The sequence below is a fragment of the Microcaecilia unicolor genome, chromosome 5 (assembly GCF_901765095.1).
Source record: "Microcaecilia unicolor chromosome 5, aMicUni1.1, whole genome shotgun sequence".
Classification (NCBI taxonomy): Eukaryota; Metazoa; Chordata; class Amphibia; order Gymnophiona; family Siphonopidae; genus Microcaecilia; species Microcaecilia unicolor.
This window is the reverse complement of record NC_044035.1, coordinates 179,741,621-179,756,792: the sequence shown is the minus strand read 5'-3', so window position 1 is coordinate 179,756,792 and position 15,172 is coordinate 179,741,621. Positions and strand designations below refer to the sequence as shown.

At 44.8% G+C, this 15,172-nt stretch overlaps 1 protein-coding gene across 5 annotated transcripts in view; it reads left to right on the top strand.

Moving 5' to 3' along the window:
- Positions 1 to 15,172, top strand: part of MLKL (mixed lineage kinase domain like pseudokinase) — a 190,597-nt gene that overhangs the window by 64,963 nt on the left and 110,462 nt on the right. For all 5 annotated transcript variants that reach the window (XM_030203626.1, XM_030203629.1, XM_030203625.1 and 2 more), the window contains exon 4: positions 7,730 to 7,901. In XM_030203626.1, coding sequence (XP_030059486.1) covers positions 7,730 to 7,901 — 172 coding nt within the window. The remainder of the gene's footprint in view (positions 1 to 7,729; positions 7,902 to 15,172) is intronic.

Below are 15,172 nucleotides of genomic sequence, written 5' to 3'. Positions count from 1 at the left end.
AGTAGTATACTGGATGTAGGAAGGAAATTATTATCTCTACAAATCAACTAAGTTATTGTGTAGAAACTTCAAAATTATTCCTCAAGTTTCCCCCGTTCTGCCTGTACCCGCAAGGTAGCAGTCTAATTTTGGGTTGAGTACAATATTGAAATTGTTTCTTATCAGTAAGTGGTTATTGCTCTTTTCTCTTACAAAGGTCTGAACCCCTTTCCAGAATCCTATGACTAGACGCATATTTGTTCACTAGAGTAAATTTTTCCTGTTTCATCTCCCCATTGAGTTGTATAATTTGTTCCTCTACAACTTTATGCATATCTACAATGGACCAAATTCTATAATAGTGCTGGTAAAGAACTGCATTAAGCACTATCCTATAAATGACACTGAAAGTTAGGTACCGTTTATAGAATACGCTTAGCGCTGGGATTGGCGCCTAACTTAGACACAAGGATTTACACCATGTAAACCCTGGTGTAAATCCTTGCGTCTAAATTAGGCACAGATCCCTTATTCTATAATAGTTAGATCAGGCGACCTCAGGGGGAGGAATGCTGGCTTCGGCCTAACCCCTGGTAAGCCTTTCCTCAGCTGAGAGGTGCCCAGCTCTACCACCAGCTGCCTTTCAGGTGCTGTGGAGGACTTGCAGCTCATCTGCATATCCTTACAGCCTTCTCTGGGGTGACACCCAGGACCACTCCGACCCACTCAGGGCCTCCGCTCTAGGTGTCGTGCGCCTAATGGCGTGCGGGGCATTTTTCTCTTTACATCTAATCTTCTTCTCAGTTGCTAAAGTACCTCAGTTGTTTATGGCTCCTATTCACATTCTCTTCCTAGCCCTGTCCCTTCCTAATCTTTTCCCTCACCCCCTACCTCTCTCCGCTACAGGAACTCACTGCCCATCCATCGACTTCATCACCTCACCTTCTCTCCTAACCTCTTCCTCCCTCTTGGCTTTTAATCTCCGTCTCTTTCTTCCCTCCATTTTGCCTTCCCCATTCCACCTAAATACCTCTTGCCTTCGACGCCTTCGTAGTCACACCTCTCCTCCTCTTCTCTTACTCTCAGCCGGTGACATCAATCCCAATCCTGGCCCTCCTCACCAACTATTATCCCAACTCTACAGATCTCACCACGACCTCTCTAACATCATCTCTATTCCTCTACTCCCCTCCTCTTCTCTGCCCTTCTCTTGCACCCTATGGAATGCCCGCTCTATCTGTAACAAACTCCCCTATATCCAGGACCTCTTTATCTTGCGTCACCTCCATCTGCTCGTCATAACAGAAACCTGGCTCTGCCCTGATGACTCTGCTTCAGTTGCAGCCCTCTGCCATGGCGGTTATCTTTTTTCACATACTCCTCACCCTGCTGGTCGCGGGGGCGCTGTTGGACTACTTCTCTCTCCCTCCTCCAGAATTCAACCCCTTCTTCCACCTCAACGCCTCTGGAGGAAATCTCGTACCCATTCAGACTTCCTTCACTACAAATTCATGCTATCCCCCCTTCCATTCCTCCCTATTCCTTGCAAAACAGGACTATTACACCCAACTGACCAATTCTCTTAGCTCCAACCCTCGTCGTCTCTTCACCACCCTTAACTCCCTCCTCAAAGTGCCCCCACTCCCACTCCCCCTAAACCTCTCTCCTCAATCACTGGCTGACTACTTCCGCGACAAGGTGCAAAAGATCAACCTTGAGTTCACTACCAAGCCACCACCTCCTCTTCAGCCTGTAGCCCTATCCAACAACCAACCAACCATGGCCTCTTTCTCCTCCTTTCCTGAGATCACCGAGGATGAAACCTCCCGCCTTCTTTCCTCCTCGAAATGCACCACCTGTTCCTCCGATCCCATCCCCACCAACCTACTTAACACCATCTCCCATACTGTCACCCCCTCCATCTGTCGCATCCTTAACCTTTCTCTCTCCACTGCAACTGTCCCTGACACCTTCAAGCATGCCGTAGTCACACCTCTCCTCAAAAAACCATCACTTTGACCCTACCTGCCCCTCCAACTACCGCCCCATCTCTCTCCTATCCTTCCTCTCCAAAATACTTGAGCGCGCCGTTCACAGTCGTTGCCTTGATTTTCTCTCCTCTCATGCCATCCTCGATCCACTTCAATCCGGTTTTCGCCCTCTACACGCGACAGAAACAGCACTCTCTAAAGTCTGCAACGACCTGCTCCTCGCCAAATCCAGAGGCCACTATTCCATCCTCATCCTCCTCGATCTATCCGCTGCGTTTGACACTGTCAATCATGATTTACTTCTTGCCACACTGTCCTCTTTTGGGTTCGAAGGCTCTGTCCTCTCCTGGTTCTCCTCTTATCTCTCCCACCGCACCTTCAGGGTACACTCTCATGGATCTTCCTCCACTCCCATCCCACTATCTGTTGGAGTTCCCCAGGGATCTGTCCTTGGACCCCTTCTCTTCTCTATCTACACCTCTTCCCTAGGCTCACTGATCTCATCTCATGGTTTTCAGTATCATCTTTATGCTGATGACACCCAGCTATATCTCTCCACACCAGACATCACCGCGGAGACCCAGGCCAAGGTATCGGCCTGCTTATCCGACATTGCTGCCTGGATGTCCAACCACCACCTGAAGCTGAACATGTCCAAAACCGAGCTCCTCGTCTTTCCACCTAAACCCACCTCTCCTCTTTCTCCACTCTCTATCTCAGTTGATAACACCCTCATCCTCCCCTTCCCATCTGCCCGCAACCTCAGAGTCATCTTCGACTCCTCCCTCTCCTTCTCTGCGCATATCCAACAGACTGCCAAGACCTGTCGCTTCTTCCTCTTCAACATCAGCAAAATTCGCCCTTTCCTCTCTGAGCACACCACACGAACTCTCGTCCAAGCTCTCATTACCTCTCGCCTTGACTACTGCAACTTACTCCTCACCGGCCTCCCACTTAGCCATCTATCCCCCCTTCAATCCGTTCAGAACGCTGCCGCACGTCTTATATTCCGCCAGAACCGATATACTCATATCACCCCTCTCCTCAAGTCACTTCACTGGCTTCCGATCAGATACCGCATACAATTCAAGCTTCTCCTCCTTACCTACAAATGCACCCGGTCTGCGGCTCCTCACTACCTCTCTACCCTCATCTCCCCCTATGTTCCCGCCCGTAACCTCCGCTCACAGGACAAATCCCTCCTTTCAGTACCCTTCTCCACCACTGCCAACTCCAGGCTCCGCTCATTCTGCCTTGCCTCACCCTATGCCTGGAACAATCTTCCTCAACCCCTACGCCAAGCCCCCTCCCTACCCATCTTCAAATCTCTGCTTAAAACTCACCTCTTCAATGCTGCTTTCGGCACCTAACCTTTCGAGAAATATAGTATGCCCTATCAGATTGACTCTACACCTGTCTTTTAGATTGTACACTTGTCTTTAGATTGTACACCTGTCTTTTAGATTGTAAGCTCCTTGAGCAGGGACTGTCCTTCCATGTTAAATTGTACAGCGCTGCGTAACCCTAGTAGCACTTTAGAAATGTTAAGTAGTAGTAGTAGTAATCTCACTGTTTTTCCTCCTTTGAAGTCCACTCTATCCGCCTTTTCTCTCCTCTGCCTCTTCGAATAGCAGTCATTTATCGTCCCCCTGATAAGTCCCTTTCATCCTTTCTCAGTGACTTTGATGCCTGGCTTGCCTTCTTCCATGATCCTTCCTGCCCCTCTCTCATCCTTGGTGACTTTAATATTTCTGCTAATGATCCTTCCAACTCTTATATTTCCAAGTTACTCGCTTTAACATCCTCCTTTAATCTCCAACTATGCTCCACCTACTCCACTCATCAAAATGGTCACTGTCTTGATCTCATCTTCTCCTCCAACTGTTCAACCTCTAGTTTCCTTGCCTCTGATCTTCCCCTCTCTGATCACCATCTTATAACTTTCACACTTAAATCTCCTCCCTCCCAGTCCCGTCCTATCTTATCTAATTTATCTAGGAATCTTCACGATATTGACCCTTCATCTCTATCCTCCCATGTTTCAAACCTCCTCCCTACTGTGGCACCATCCACGTCTGTCAACGAGGCTGTTTCTTCTTACAACAATACTCTATCCTCTGCCTTAGACACTCTTGCACCTTTGATGACCCACCCTATAAGGCGTACAAAACCCCAACCTTGGCTGACTTCTAATATCCGCTACCTACGTTCCTGTACCTGCTCCGCCGAACGCCTCTGGTGGAAATCTCGGGCCCTTGCTGATTTCTTACACTTTAAGTTCATGCTGACCTCCTTTCAATCTGCTCTTTTACGTGCCAAACAGGATTATTATATCCAACTGACCAACTCTCTTGGCTCTAACCCTCGACTTCTCTTCACCACATTGAACTCGCTCCTCAAGGTGCCCCCTCCCCCAACTCCCCCTTCATTATCTCCTCAGACCCTTGCTGAATTCTTCACGACAAGGTTCAAAAGATAAACCTTGAATTCTCTACCTCACCACCTCTCCCTCCACTAGTCCGTTCCCCTCTCTCTCCTTCCCCTCATTCCTTTTCCTTCTTTCCTGAAGTTACTATATAGGAAACTACACTTCTCCTTTCTTCCTCAAAATGTACCACCTGTTCCTCTGATCCCATTCCCACCCACCTTCTTAATGCCATCTCACCTGCTCTTATTCCTTTTATCTGTCACATTCTCAACCTCTCACTTTCCACTGCAACTGTCCCTACTGCCTTTAAACATGCTGTGGTCACACCGCTCCTTAAGAAGCCTTCACTCGACCCTACTTGTCCCTAAAATTACCGACCCATCTCCTTTTCTCTCCAGATTACTTGAGCGTGCTGTTCACCACCGCTGCCTTGATTTTCTCTCCTCACATGCTATTCTTGACCCACTACAATCTGGTTTTCGCCCTCTCCAATCAACCGAAACTGCGCTTACTAAAGTCTCCAATGACCTATTACTGGCTAAATCCAGAGGTCTCTATTCCATCCTCATTCTTCTTGATCTTTCCGCTACTTTTGACACTGTTGATCACAGCATACTCCTCGATACCCTGTCCTCACTTGGATTCCAGGGCTCTGTCCTTTCCTGGTTCTCTTCCTACCTCTCCCTCCGCACCTTCAGTGTTCACTCTGGTGGATCCTCTTCTACTTCTATCCCTCTGCCTGTCGGCGTACCTCAGGGTTCTGTTCTTGGTCCCCTCCTCTTTTCTATCTACACTTCTTCCCTTGGTTCATTAATCTCATCCCATGGCTTTTCCTACCATCTCTATGCTGATGACTCCCAAATCTACCTTTCTACCCCTGATATCTCACCTTGCATCCAAACCAAAGTTTCAGCGTGCTTGTCTGATATTGCTGTCTGGATGTCTCAACGCCACCTGAAATTAAACATGACCAAAACCAGCTTCTCATTTTCCCCCCCAAACCCACCTCCCCACTACCCCCGTTTTCTATTTCTGTTGATGGCTCTCTCATTCTCCCTGTCTCCTCAGCTCGAAACATTGGGGTCATCTTTGACTCTTCTCTCTCCTTCTCTGTTCATATCCAGCAGATCGCCAAGACCTGTCGTTTCTTTCTTTACAACATCCATAAAATCGGCCCCTTTCTTTCCGAGCACTCTACCAAAACCCTCATCCACACCCTTGTCACCTCTTGTTTAGACTACTGCAATTTGCTTCTTGCTGGCCTCCCACTTAGTCACCTCTCCCCTCTCCAATCGGTTCAAAACTGTGCTGCCCGTCGCATCTTCCGCCAGGGTCGCTTTACTCATACTACCCCTCTCCTCAAGTCGCTTCACTGGCTCCCTATTCGTTTTCGCATCCTGTTCAAACTTCTTCTACTAACCTATAAATGTACTCACTCTGCTGCTCCCCAGTATCTCTCCACACTCGTCCTTCCCTATACCCCTTCCCGTGCACTCCGCTCCATGGATAAATCCTTCTTATCTGTTCCCTTCTCCACTACTGCCAACTCCAGACTTCGCGCCTTCTGTCTCGCTGCACCCTACGCCTGGAATAAACTTCCTGAGCCCCTACGTCTTGCCCCATCCTTGGCCACCTTTAAATCTAGACTGAAAGCCCACTTCTTTAGCATTGCTTTTGACTCGTAACCACTTGTAACTACTTGCCTCCACCTATTCTCCTCTCCTCCTTCCTGTACACATTAATTGATTTGATTTGCTTACTTTATTTTTGTCTATTAGATTGTAAGCTCTTTGAGCAGGGACTGTCTTTCTTCTATGTTTGTGCAGCGCTGCGTACGCCTTGTAGCACTATAGAAATGCTAAATAGTGGTAGTAGCAGTAGTAATAGTTTACACAAATTGTAGGAACACCCCTCCTAGTCTTCATTTGTTTCGTATATGAGGGGCATTTTCAAAAGAAATGTCCAAATCAGAATTTGGACATTTTACAAAGACATCCAAATTCCGAACAGGAAAGAAGGTCATTTTCGAAAAAGATGGATGTCTATCTTTTGTGTTCGAAAATACTATGGATGTCCTGTGATTTGGACGTCCTTTTTTTTTTTGGTCCATTTTCAAAAAGACGGCCAAATGCAAGATATCCAAAACAGAGGAGGAGTGGCTTTGATCCTGGCAACATGGGTTCATTTCCCAGTGCTGCTCCTTGTGACTTTGGGCGAGCCAAATGCATAAGGGGCATTTTTGGATATGACATCTAAGTCTGAATTTGGATGTTTTTTGTAAAACGTCCAAAATCAGAACAGGAAAGGTCATTTTCTACAAACAAAAGTCTCTTTTCCTTTTGAAAGTGCTGTTTGGAAAAATGTCTATTTAAATACCAAACAAATGAAAAGGATCAGCGAGTGCTCAGTAACACAGTTGAACAAATACTATAAATACTAGTAGAGAGTGCAAGTTGAGATATAAAGACCATAAGATATACCCTGCTGGGCCAGACACAAGGCCATCAAGCCCAACATCCTCCCAGTGATGAATAGTAGCCTTCCAAGGTCTATCTGACTAATAATTCTTTTGGACTTTTCCTCTTGGAATTTGTCCAAGCTTCTTTTTAAGCCCAACTATTCTAGATGCCTTAACCACATCCTCTGGCAACAAATTCCACAGGTTGATAGTTCATTGAGTGAAAAAATATTTTCTCCAATTTGTTTTAAATCTGAGCCGAGTCTTTCATTACCACCAGGTGGTGGATATCTGAAGCAGAATTAGTGGACAGGACCATTGCTGGGCCAAATGTTGAGGGGAAATCTCCCTCCTTCCCTTCCCCATCAGCATGGCTGCATCAGAGCTTACTCATGATTGCCCTGGCATAATCCCTGCCCTTGGTGCTTCAACTGAGTGAGGCAGCAGTAGAGGGACACTGCATTTCTCTCTCAGTGCCTCCCAGTTTGTTGTCCTAGGGGTGGTTTCCTAGTTTTCCCCTCTCTTGTGATAGCTCTGGTGGTAGGAAGCATAACTGTGGGACAGATATAAAAGGGACTTAGTGGTAGGGTGGGAGGGAGAGTGAAGACCACAGATGAAGTAAGACCTAGTGACAGCTTATTAGGCAGGCATAAATGTGCAGACTGGGTGTAACAAGTAGCTCATATCTGTGTATATCATTTATGTTTATATGTTGTTGTCTATTGTTCTGCCACCCCTACTCAGTGAATCAGGCTGTCATACAGGTGAGAAGATTGTTTTAATCACAGTGATCTCAATAAGATTTTGTACAATTCATTTTACATTTCTTGTACACAGTTCCTCAATTAACCTTTGTATTTCATGTCCATTCAGTGGAAAAACAATTAAATCCTTCTGCTTTGGGTACCACTGAGATTACAAAAGAAACACTCAAGATACATGAAAAGCTAATGGAAACTGGCAGCTCTAGTCTTTATCGGGGGGAGTACCACAAGTCTATTGTAGCCATCAAAGAGTTCAAGAATCCACAGATTACTGATGTAAGGTAAGTTTTTACGTTGACAGACGTTTGGAGAAAAATGTTTGGTGTGCAACTATTCTTCAATGCAGAGTGATTGTATGTAGTGATATGTTTTTTGTTACGCATCACTGTGATTTACCCTTGCACTCTATTGTGTGTTTATGTTACTATGATACGTTCAAGCCTGTTGTGTCACTTAGGAACATAAGAAATGTCATACTGGGTCAGATCAAAGATGCATCATACCCAACATCCTGTATCCAAAAGTGGCCGATCCAGGTCACAAGTACGTGGCTGGGTCCCAAAAAATAAATTTGATCTTCCTTGTTCATAACCAAGGATAAGCAGTGGCTTTCCGTAGTCTATATAGCTAATAATGATTTCTGGACTTTTCCTCCAGAAACTTGTATTTTTAAACTCAGCTATTCTAACTGTTTTCAGCATAATCTCCAGCAACATAGTCATGTACATAGATTGTCCCATAGTCCTAGTTCTGTCTGAAAGAGCAAACAATCATTCTGTATTCACAAGTTCCGTCCCACTAAGGATGTGATAGACCAATATCATATCTCCCCTTAGCTGTCTCTTTGCCAAGCTAAAAAGCCCTAACGAGTTTAGCTTTTCCCTGCAGGGGAATTGTCATGTCCCCTCTATCATTTTGTCACCCTTCGCTGGAGCTTTTTTAGTTCATCTATATTTTTTTGAGATGAGATAACCAGAATTACATACAGTACTCAAGGTGTGGTCACATCTTGAACTTATACAGAGGCATAATGCTATCCTCCATTTTATCTTCCTTTCCTAAATAATTCATAACATTGCATTTGTTTTTTCTAACTGTGCCTTTCCTGATTGGTGACTTCTATATCTGTAGCTTGGATTATGCTTCCCTGTATGCATCTCTTTGTATTTATCCACATTAAATGTCCTCTTCCATTTAGATGCTCATTCCCCCAGTCTCTTAAGGTTCTCATACAATTCTTCATAATCAGGCTCATGATTTAACTACTTGAATCAAATTAGGCAATACTCGCTGCATACGGGCGGCCAGGATCTTGGTGAACAATTTGTAATCTGTATTAAGCAATGAAATAGGCCGATATGAAAACCGAGAGTTCTTTCCTGGCATTAGCAACAATGTGATTGTAGCAAGTTCCCAGCGCTTTTTGAACTAGGCCTAAACATATAGCTCACCTCAATCGCCCCTCTGCACTGCCCTTGGAAGAGGAGACGGTGGACGAACACCAACCACAGAGAGAACCGGAACGGGAGGAAATCCCGATTCGGGGAGGACACACGTGGAAGCTCACGATCAACAAGGCGCATTACTCCTCACAGAAGAACGGATACAAGTCTGAGTAAGCTTCACCGCCCTTAGAACTGGACATAATTGCATGGCCTTGATTTAACTGCATGCTCCCTTCACAGCAATAATTTAACGCTCACCTGGCTTTGCTTTGCTTTAAATATAAGGTAATTGAGCTGCTCTTTTCTAATTGTAAAGCAAGAAAAAAAAAAGCTACATGCACTGCTTACAGCAATGATTTATATGTAGTCGCTATGCTCTGTCGCTCACAGCAGTGATCTAAATGTAAATGTTAGCTTTGCTTTGCTCTGTTCTAATCTAAGGCAAATGAACTACCCCATCCTAACTATAAGATACTGGGAAATAACTGCTTACAACAAAGTTCACAGCAATGATTTATATGTAATTGCTTTCATTTGTCACTCATAGCAAGGATTTAAATGTAAATGCTGGCTTGGCTTTGCTTTAATTTAAAACAAAGGAGCTACTCCATCCTAGTCTCAAGGTAAAAGAAAATAACTGCATGCATAGCTCACAGTAATGATTCATTTGTGATTGCTCGGTCCTGCTTCCTTGAACTTCCTCGAACTTAAAGGAATCGAGCGATCACATCAACTGATTTAGTGTAGATGCTTCGCTCGTCCTGCACTGGATATTCTTTACACACCTGCTTTAGAAATCGCTGCAGTGCCTTAAATGCGGATGTGAACCCCAGCAAAATACTCTTATTCATTTACTGTCTCACCCTAACCTCACACATATATACAACCTTCGATACAGATAACAACAACCACACAACTCACAAATCATACATCACTCATATACGCAGAATGCCCACCCAAATAAGCAACAAAGATCACGACAAGCTTAAAGCCCATGGACACCAACAAAGAAAATAAAAAAAAGACCCCAAACCAGCACACCAAGACAACAGACAATTGATAAAAATTACCACAAACCCGAACCCAAGAAATAAACACCAATTAATACAAATAGGATATACTAACGCCAGATCTATAATCAGAAAAACCACATCGATAACCAACTGGATAACAGCAGATCACCTTGACCTCCTTCTCATCAATGAAACTTGGATACATGACTCTGAAGACCCAATAATCCTAGAGCTTTGTCCACCAGGATACAAAATCACTCATTGGACGAGAGAAGAAAAAAGAGGCGGAGGTATAGCTATAATCTATAAATCCCAATTTACAATTACAGCCGAATCGATCCTCCCTCAACTCGAAATAGCCTCAGTCAGAGTTACACACCTGAACTTGCATGATCAATTAAATATAATCCTATTTTACAGACCCCCGGCTAAGTGGCAAGAAGCTCAGATACACTTCACGGACTTCATATCAAATACCTGTCTAGCATCCCAGAATATCATCATAGCAGGAGACATTAACCTCCATCTTTAAGACACCAACTCAAACAACGTAAACAAATGCAAGGAATTCCTCCAACTCTGGGAGTTCCGCTGGCCTAACATGCAGCCCACCCACAAACATGGCCACACACTGGACATCATAACTCACAAATTTTCACCAGACGCGAACCTCACAATCAAGGACACAAAATGGACAATCACACCATGGTCAGACCACTACAAAGCAAATACTTCCCTCCTCTGGAAAACAAAAGAGAAACAACAAAAACAGGAAAAAAGAACCTACACAACAAGAGGCAAAATAGACCCGTTAACATTTTGGCAACAAATATATACTGCCGAATGGACAACAACCACAGAATCACCCCAATTCTTACAAGAATGGGATAATAGATGTATAACAATCCTAGACAATATAGCCCCGCTCCAAACCAGAACCTCGCATAGGATTAGCTCAATCCCATGGTTCAACGAAAAACTGAAAGAACTAAAAACACAGGTCAGAAGACTAGAAATCTGAGCATGGAGCAAAAAAAAAGACGAACACACACTTAAAGAATGGAAACAGTTACAAAGAAAATACAAATACAGCATCAGACATACCAAAAGAACATATTACAAAACCATAATAGGACCAGATTACAAGGACACACACAAACTCTTTTCACTCATAAACAATCTCCTAAACACCACACGGGTCACCTCGAACAACACAGACACCCACGGAAAATGGAAACATACTACTCACCCCGTTGCCAAAAGACGCCAAGAAAAGCACAATGGACCTAACCAACTACCGACCAGTCGCCTCTATCCCACTCACTACAAAGTTGATGGGAGGCATCAACGAAGCAGCTCACGGATTATCTGACCAAACACTCAATTCTACACGAGTCACAGTCAGGATTCCGATCAAATCATAGCACCGAAACCGTACTAGTGTCTGCAATGAACTTCTTCAAAAAAAATTGCAACCGGCAAGAACATACTCATATTACAATTCGACATGTCTAGTGCCTTCGACATGGTAGATCATGGAATACTATTACACATACTAGAATACTTCGGAATCGGAGGCCCAGTCCTCAAATGGTTTAAAGGATTCCTCACCACTAGATCCTACCAAGTTATAACGAATACTGCCAGATCACTGCCTTGGACACCGGAATGTGGAGTCCCTCAAGGATCCCCCCTCTCACCTACAATCTTCAACCTAATGATGATACCACTAGCCAAACTCTTTGCCAATCAAAACCTTAACCCCTATATATATGACGATGACGTCACAATCTCCATCCTGTTTAAGAGTGACTTAAACGAAATAACCAACGAGATCAACCAGAGCTTCCAGATCATGCACTCATGGGCGGACTCATTCCGGTTAAAGCGCAACGCAGAAAAAAACCCAATGCCTAGTTCTCACCTCCCAATACAACACAAACAACTACTCCACTATAACCACACCTCACTGCACACTTCCTATCTCAGAAAACCTGAAAATTCTTGGAGTCACCATTGATCGAAACCTCACACTTGATACCCATGTGAAGAACACAATGAAAAAAATGTTCCAATCGATGTGGAAACTCAAAAGAATTAAACCTATTTTCCCAAGAAACATCTTTCGCACCCTGGTACAGTCACTAGTAATAAGCCACTTGGACTACTGCAACGCACTGTACGCAGGCTGTAAAGAACAGACCATTAAAAAACTCCAAACAACCCAAAAGACGGCAGCCAGACTCATCTTTGGAAAACCTAAATATGAAAGTGCGAAGCCCCTAAGAGAGAAACTACATTGGCTCCCGCTCAAGGTACGTATTGAGTTCAAGATCTGCACAACCGTGCACAAGATCATTCACGCAGACGCTCCACTCTATATGCTAAATCTAGTGGACCTACCGCCCAGAAACGCCAAAAGATCGGCCCGCAAGTTCCTCAATCTGAATTTCCCCAGCTGCAAAGGAATGAAATACAAACAGGCTTATGCTACGACCTTTGCATACAAAAGCACACAGTTTTGGAATGCGTTACCCAAGGCCCTGAAATCCATGAACAACTTAAGCAGCTTCCGCAAAGCTCTGAAAACACACCTCTTTAACAAAGCTTACAAAAGTCACCCTCAATGATACAAATCATCCCTTAAACCACCCAAGCACACCTAAAACACTTCTCACACAACATACCCAACATCCGCCTATCTAAATCCTCTTTTACCTCAGCTTATGATCAACTGTATTTAAACCTTGTACTGACTTTATCATAACCCTACTCTGTAACCCACATTGAGCCTGCAAAAAGGTGGGATATTGTGGGGTACAAATGCAATAAATAAATAGTGACTGGCAAATGGTCTGACCTGGTTCATGTAGCTATATAATGAGAAGACACCTGTCCCATTATCATTGGAGCCCCTAGCCAATAGTCAATATGAGAGTAGCTATTATGTGTTTGTGAATAATAGGTATAATCTCTTTCTACTGGATTTATGGATCACCATAGATCACCAAGTTCCATCTGGACATAAAGAGGGGCATAATCGAAAGAGAAGGGTGCCCATCTTTCGACACAAATCGGGAGTTGGGCGTCCTTTTCTCAGGGTCGCCCAAATCGGCATAATCGAAAGCCAATTTTGGGCGTCCCTAACTGCTTTCCGTCGTGGGGACGACCAAAGTTCCCGGGGGCATGTCGGAAGCATAGCAAAGGCGGGACTGGGGCGTGCTTAAGAGAAGGGCATCCTCGGCCGATAATGGAGAAAAGAAGGGTGTCCCTGACGAGCACTTGGCCGACTTTACTTGGTCCAATATTTCTTGCGACCAAGCCTCAAAAAGGTGCCTGAACTGACCAGATGACCACTGGAGGGAATCGGGGATGACCTCCCCATACTCCCCCAGTGGTCACTAACCCCCTCCCACCCTAAAAAAAAGCTTTAAAAATATTTTTTGCCAGCATCTATGCCAGCCTCAAATGTCATACCCAGCTCCATGACAGCAGTATGCAGGTCCCTGGAGCAGTTTTAGTGGGTGCAGTGCACTTCAGGCAGGCGGACCCAGGCCCATCCCCCCCTCCACCTGTTACACTTGTGGTGGTAAATGTGAGCCCTTCAGAACCCACCCGAAACCCACTATACCCACATGTAGGTGGCTCCTTCACCCCTTAGGGCTATGGTAGTGGTGTACAGTTGTGAGGAGTGGCCTTTGGATGGGTTTGGGGGGCTCAGCACCGAAGGTAAGGGAGCTATGCACCTGGGAGCAATTTGTGAAGTCCACTGCAGTGCCCCCTAGGGTGCCCGGTTGGTGTCCTGGCATGTGAGGGGGACCAGTGCACTATGAATGCTGGCTCCTCCCACGACCAAAGGGCTTGCATTTGGTCATTTCTGAGATGGGCGTCCTTGGTTTCCATTATGGCCGAAAACTGGGGACGACCATCTCTAAGGTCGACCATCTCAATATTTAGGTCGACCATCTCTGTTTCGATAATACGGGTTTCCCTGCCCCTTCGCCGGGATGTCTTTAGAGATGGTCATTCCTGTTTAAGTAGAACCTGGTCCAACCCCTCCACATATTCCCTATACTCTACATGTGGTACATAAATATTCGCTATTGTATAAACATCATTATCCATCAACAGCACTAGCAACAAATATTGTCCTCCTGGGTCTCTAATCACTTTGCAAATTTGCCATGTTTTACTTCCCCCAGGCGCTATCAGGACTCCTTTAGTTTTCAACTGGAGGGTGTTGGAGGCAAAGTATATTTTCGAATAACTTTTGTGTACGCAGAATCGCTCATGTTCAGGCCTCAAATAGGTTTCCTATATTAGAGCGATATCCGACTTTAATTGAGTCAGCTCTTGAAAAAGCAATCCTGTTTTTCTAGGGGAATTTATCGCGAACATTAAAGGTTGTTAATGTGCAACCCATCATTTATATAGCAAATAAATCATGTTCTTCTTTAATATCTTTCCTGTTTTCCGGTCCCCTACCTCTTACCATCTTTTAACCTCTCCCACCTCCCCCTTATCCTCCCCCTCTCCCCCCATAACTTATGATCGATCTCCTTCATATAGGAGCAAATCATAGTGCAGAGGAAGAGTGCTCACTAATGCAAACATAAACAACAATATCTATTATAGAGTAATCCAGTAATAGTCAAAGAAACCAAGAGTCCATATTTAACTTCTCTCCAATATACCGATCTTGCTACAGAACATTAGTATATACTTTCCCGGCTGTGCAATCTATCCTTCGTGTTGATTGTGGTGAAAGGCGGGTGTCGGACTGTTGACGTTGGAGGCACTTATTGTCCTTCACTACCCACTGCCACTTTGGTCTCTCCTGTTGAGCACAGATGGCAGACTGGGGCAACCGGACAACCCACCAGCCACATTTTCCGGCAAAATCTCCTTGGCCTCTGCTATAAATCGGACTTGATGCAGTTTGCCTTCTTTATAGAATACTAAAGCGAAGGGATGTCTCCATTTATATCTTATACCCTGCTCTCGCTGTAATGCTGTGAGGGGTCACAACTCTGAACATCTTTGGAGCATCGCTGTTGCGAGATCCTAATGGACTTCTACACAGTAAGAATCCCA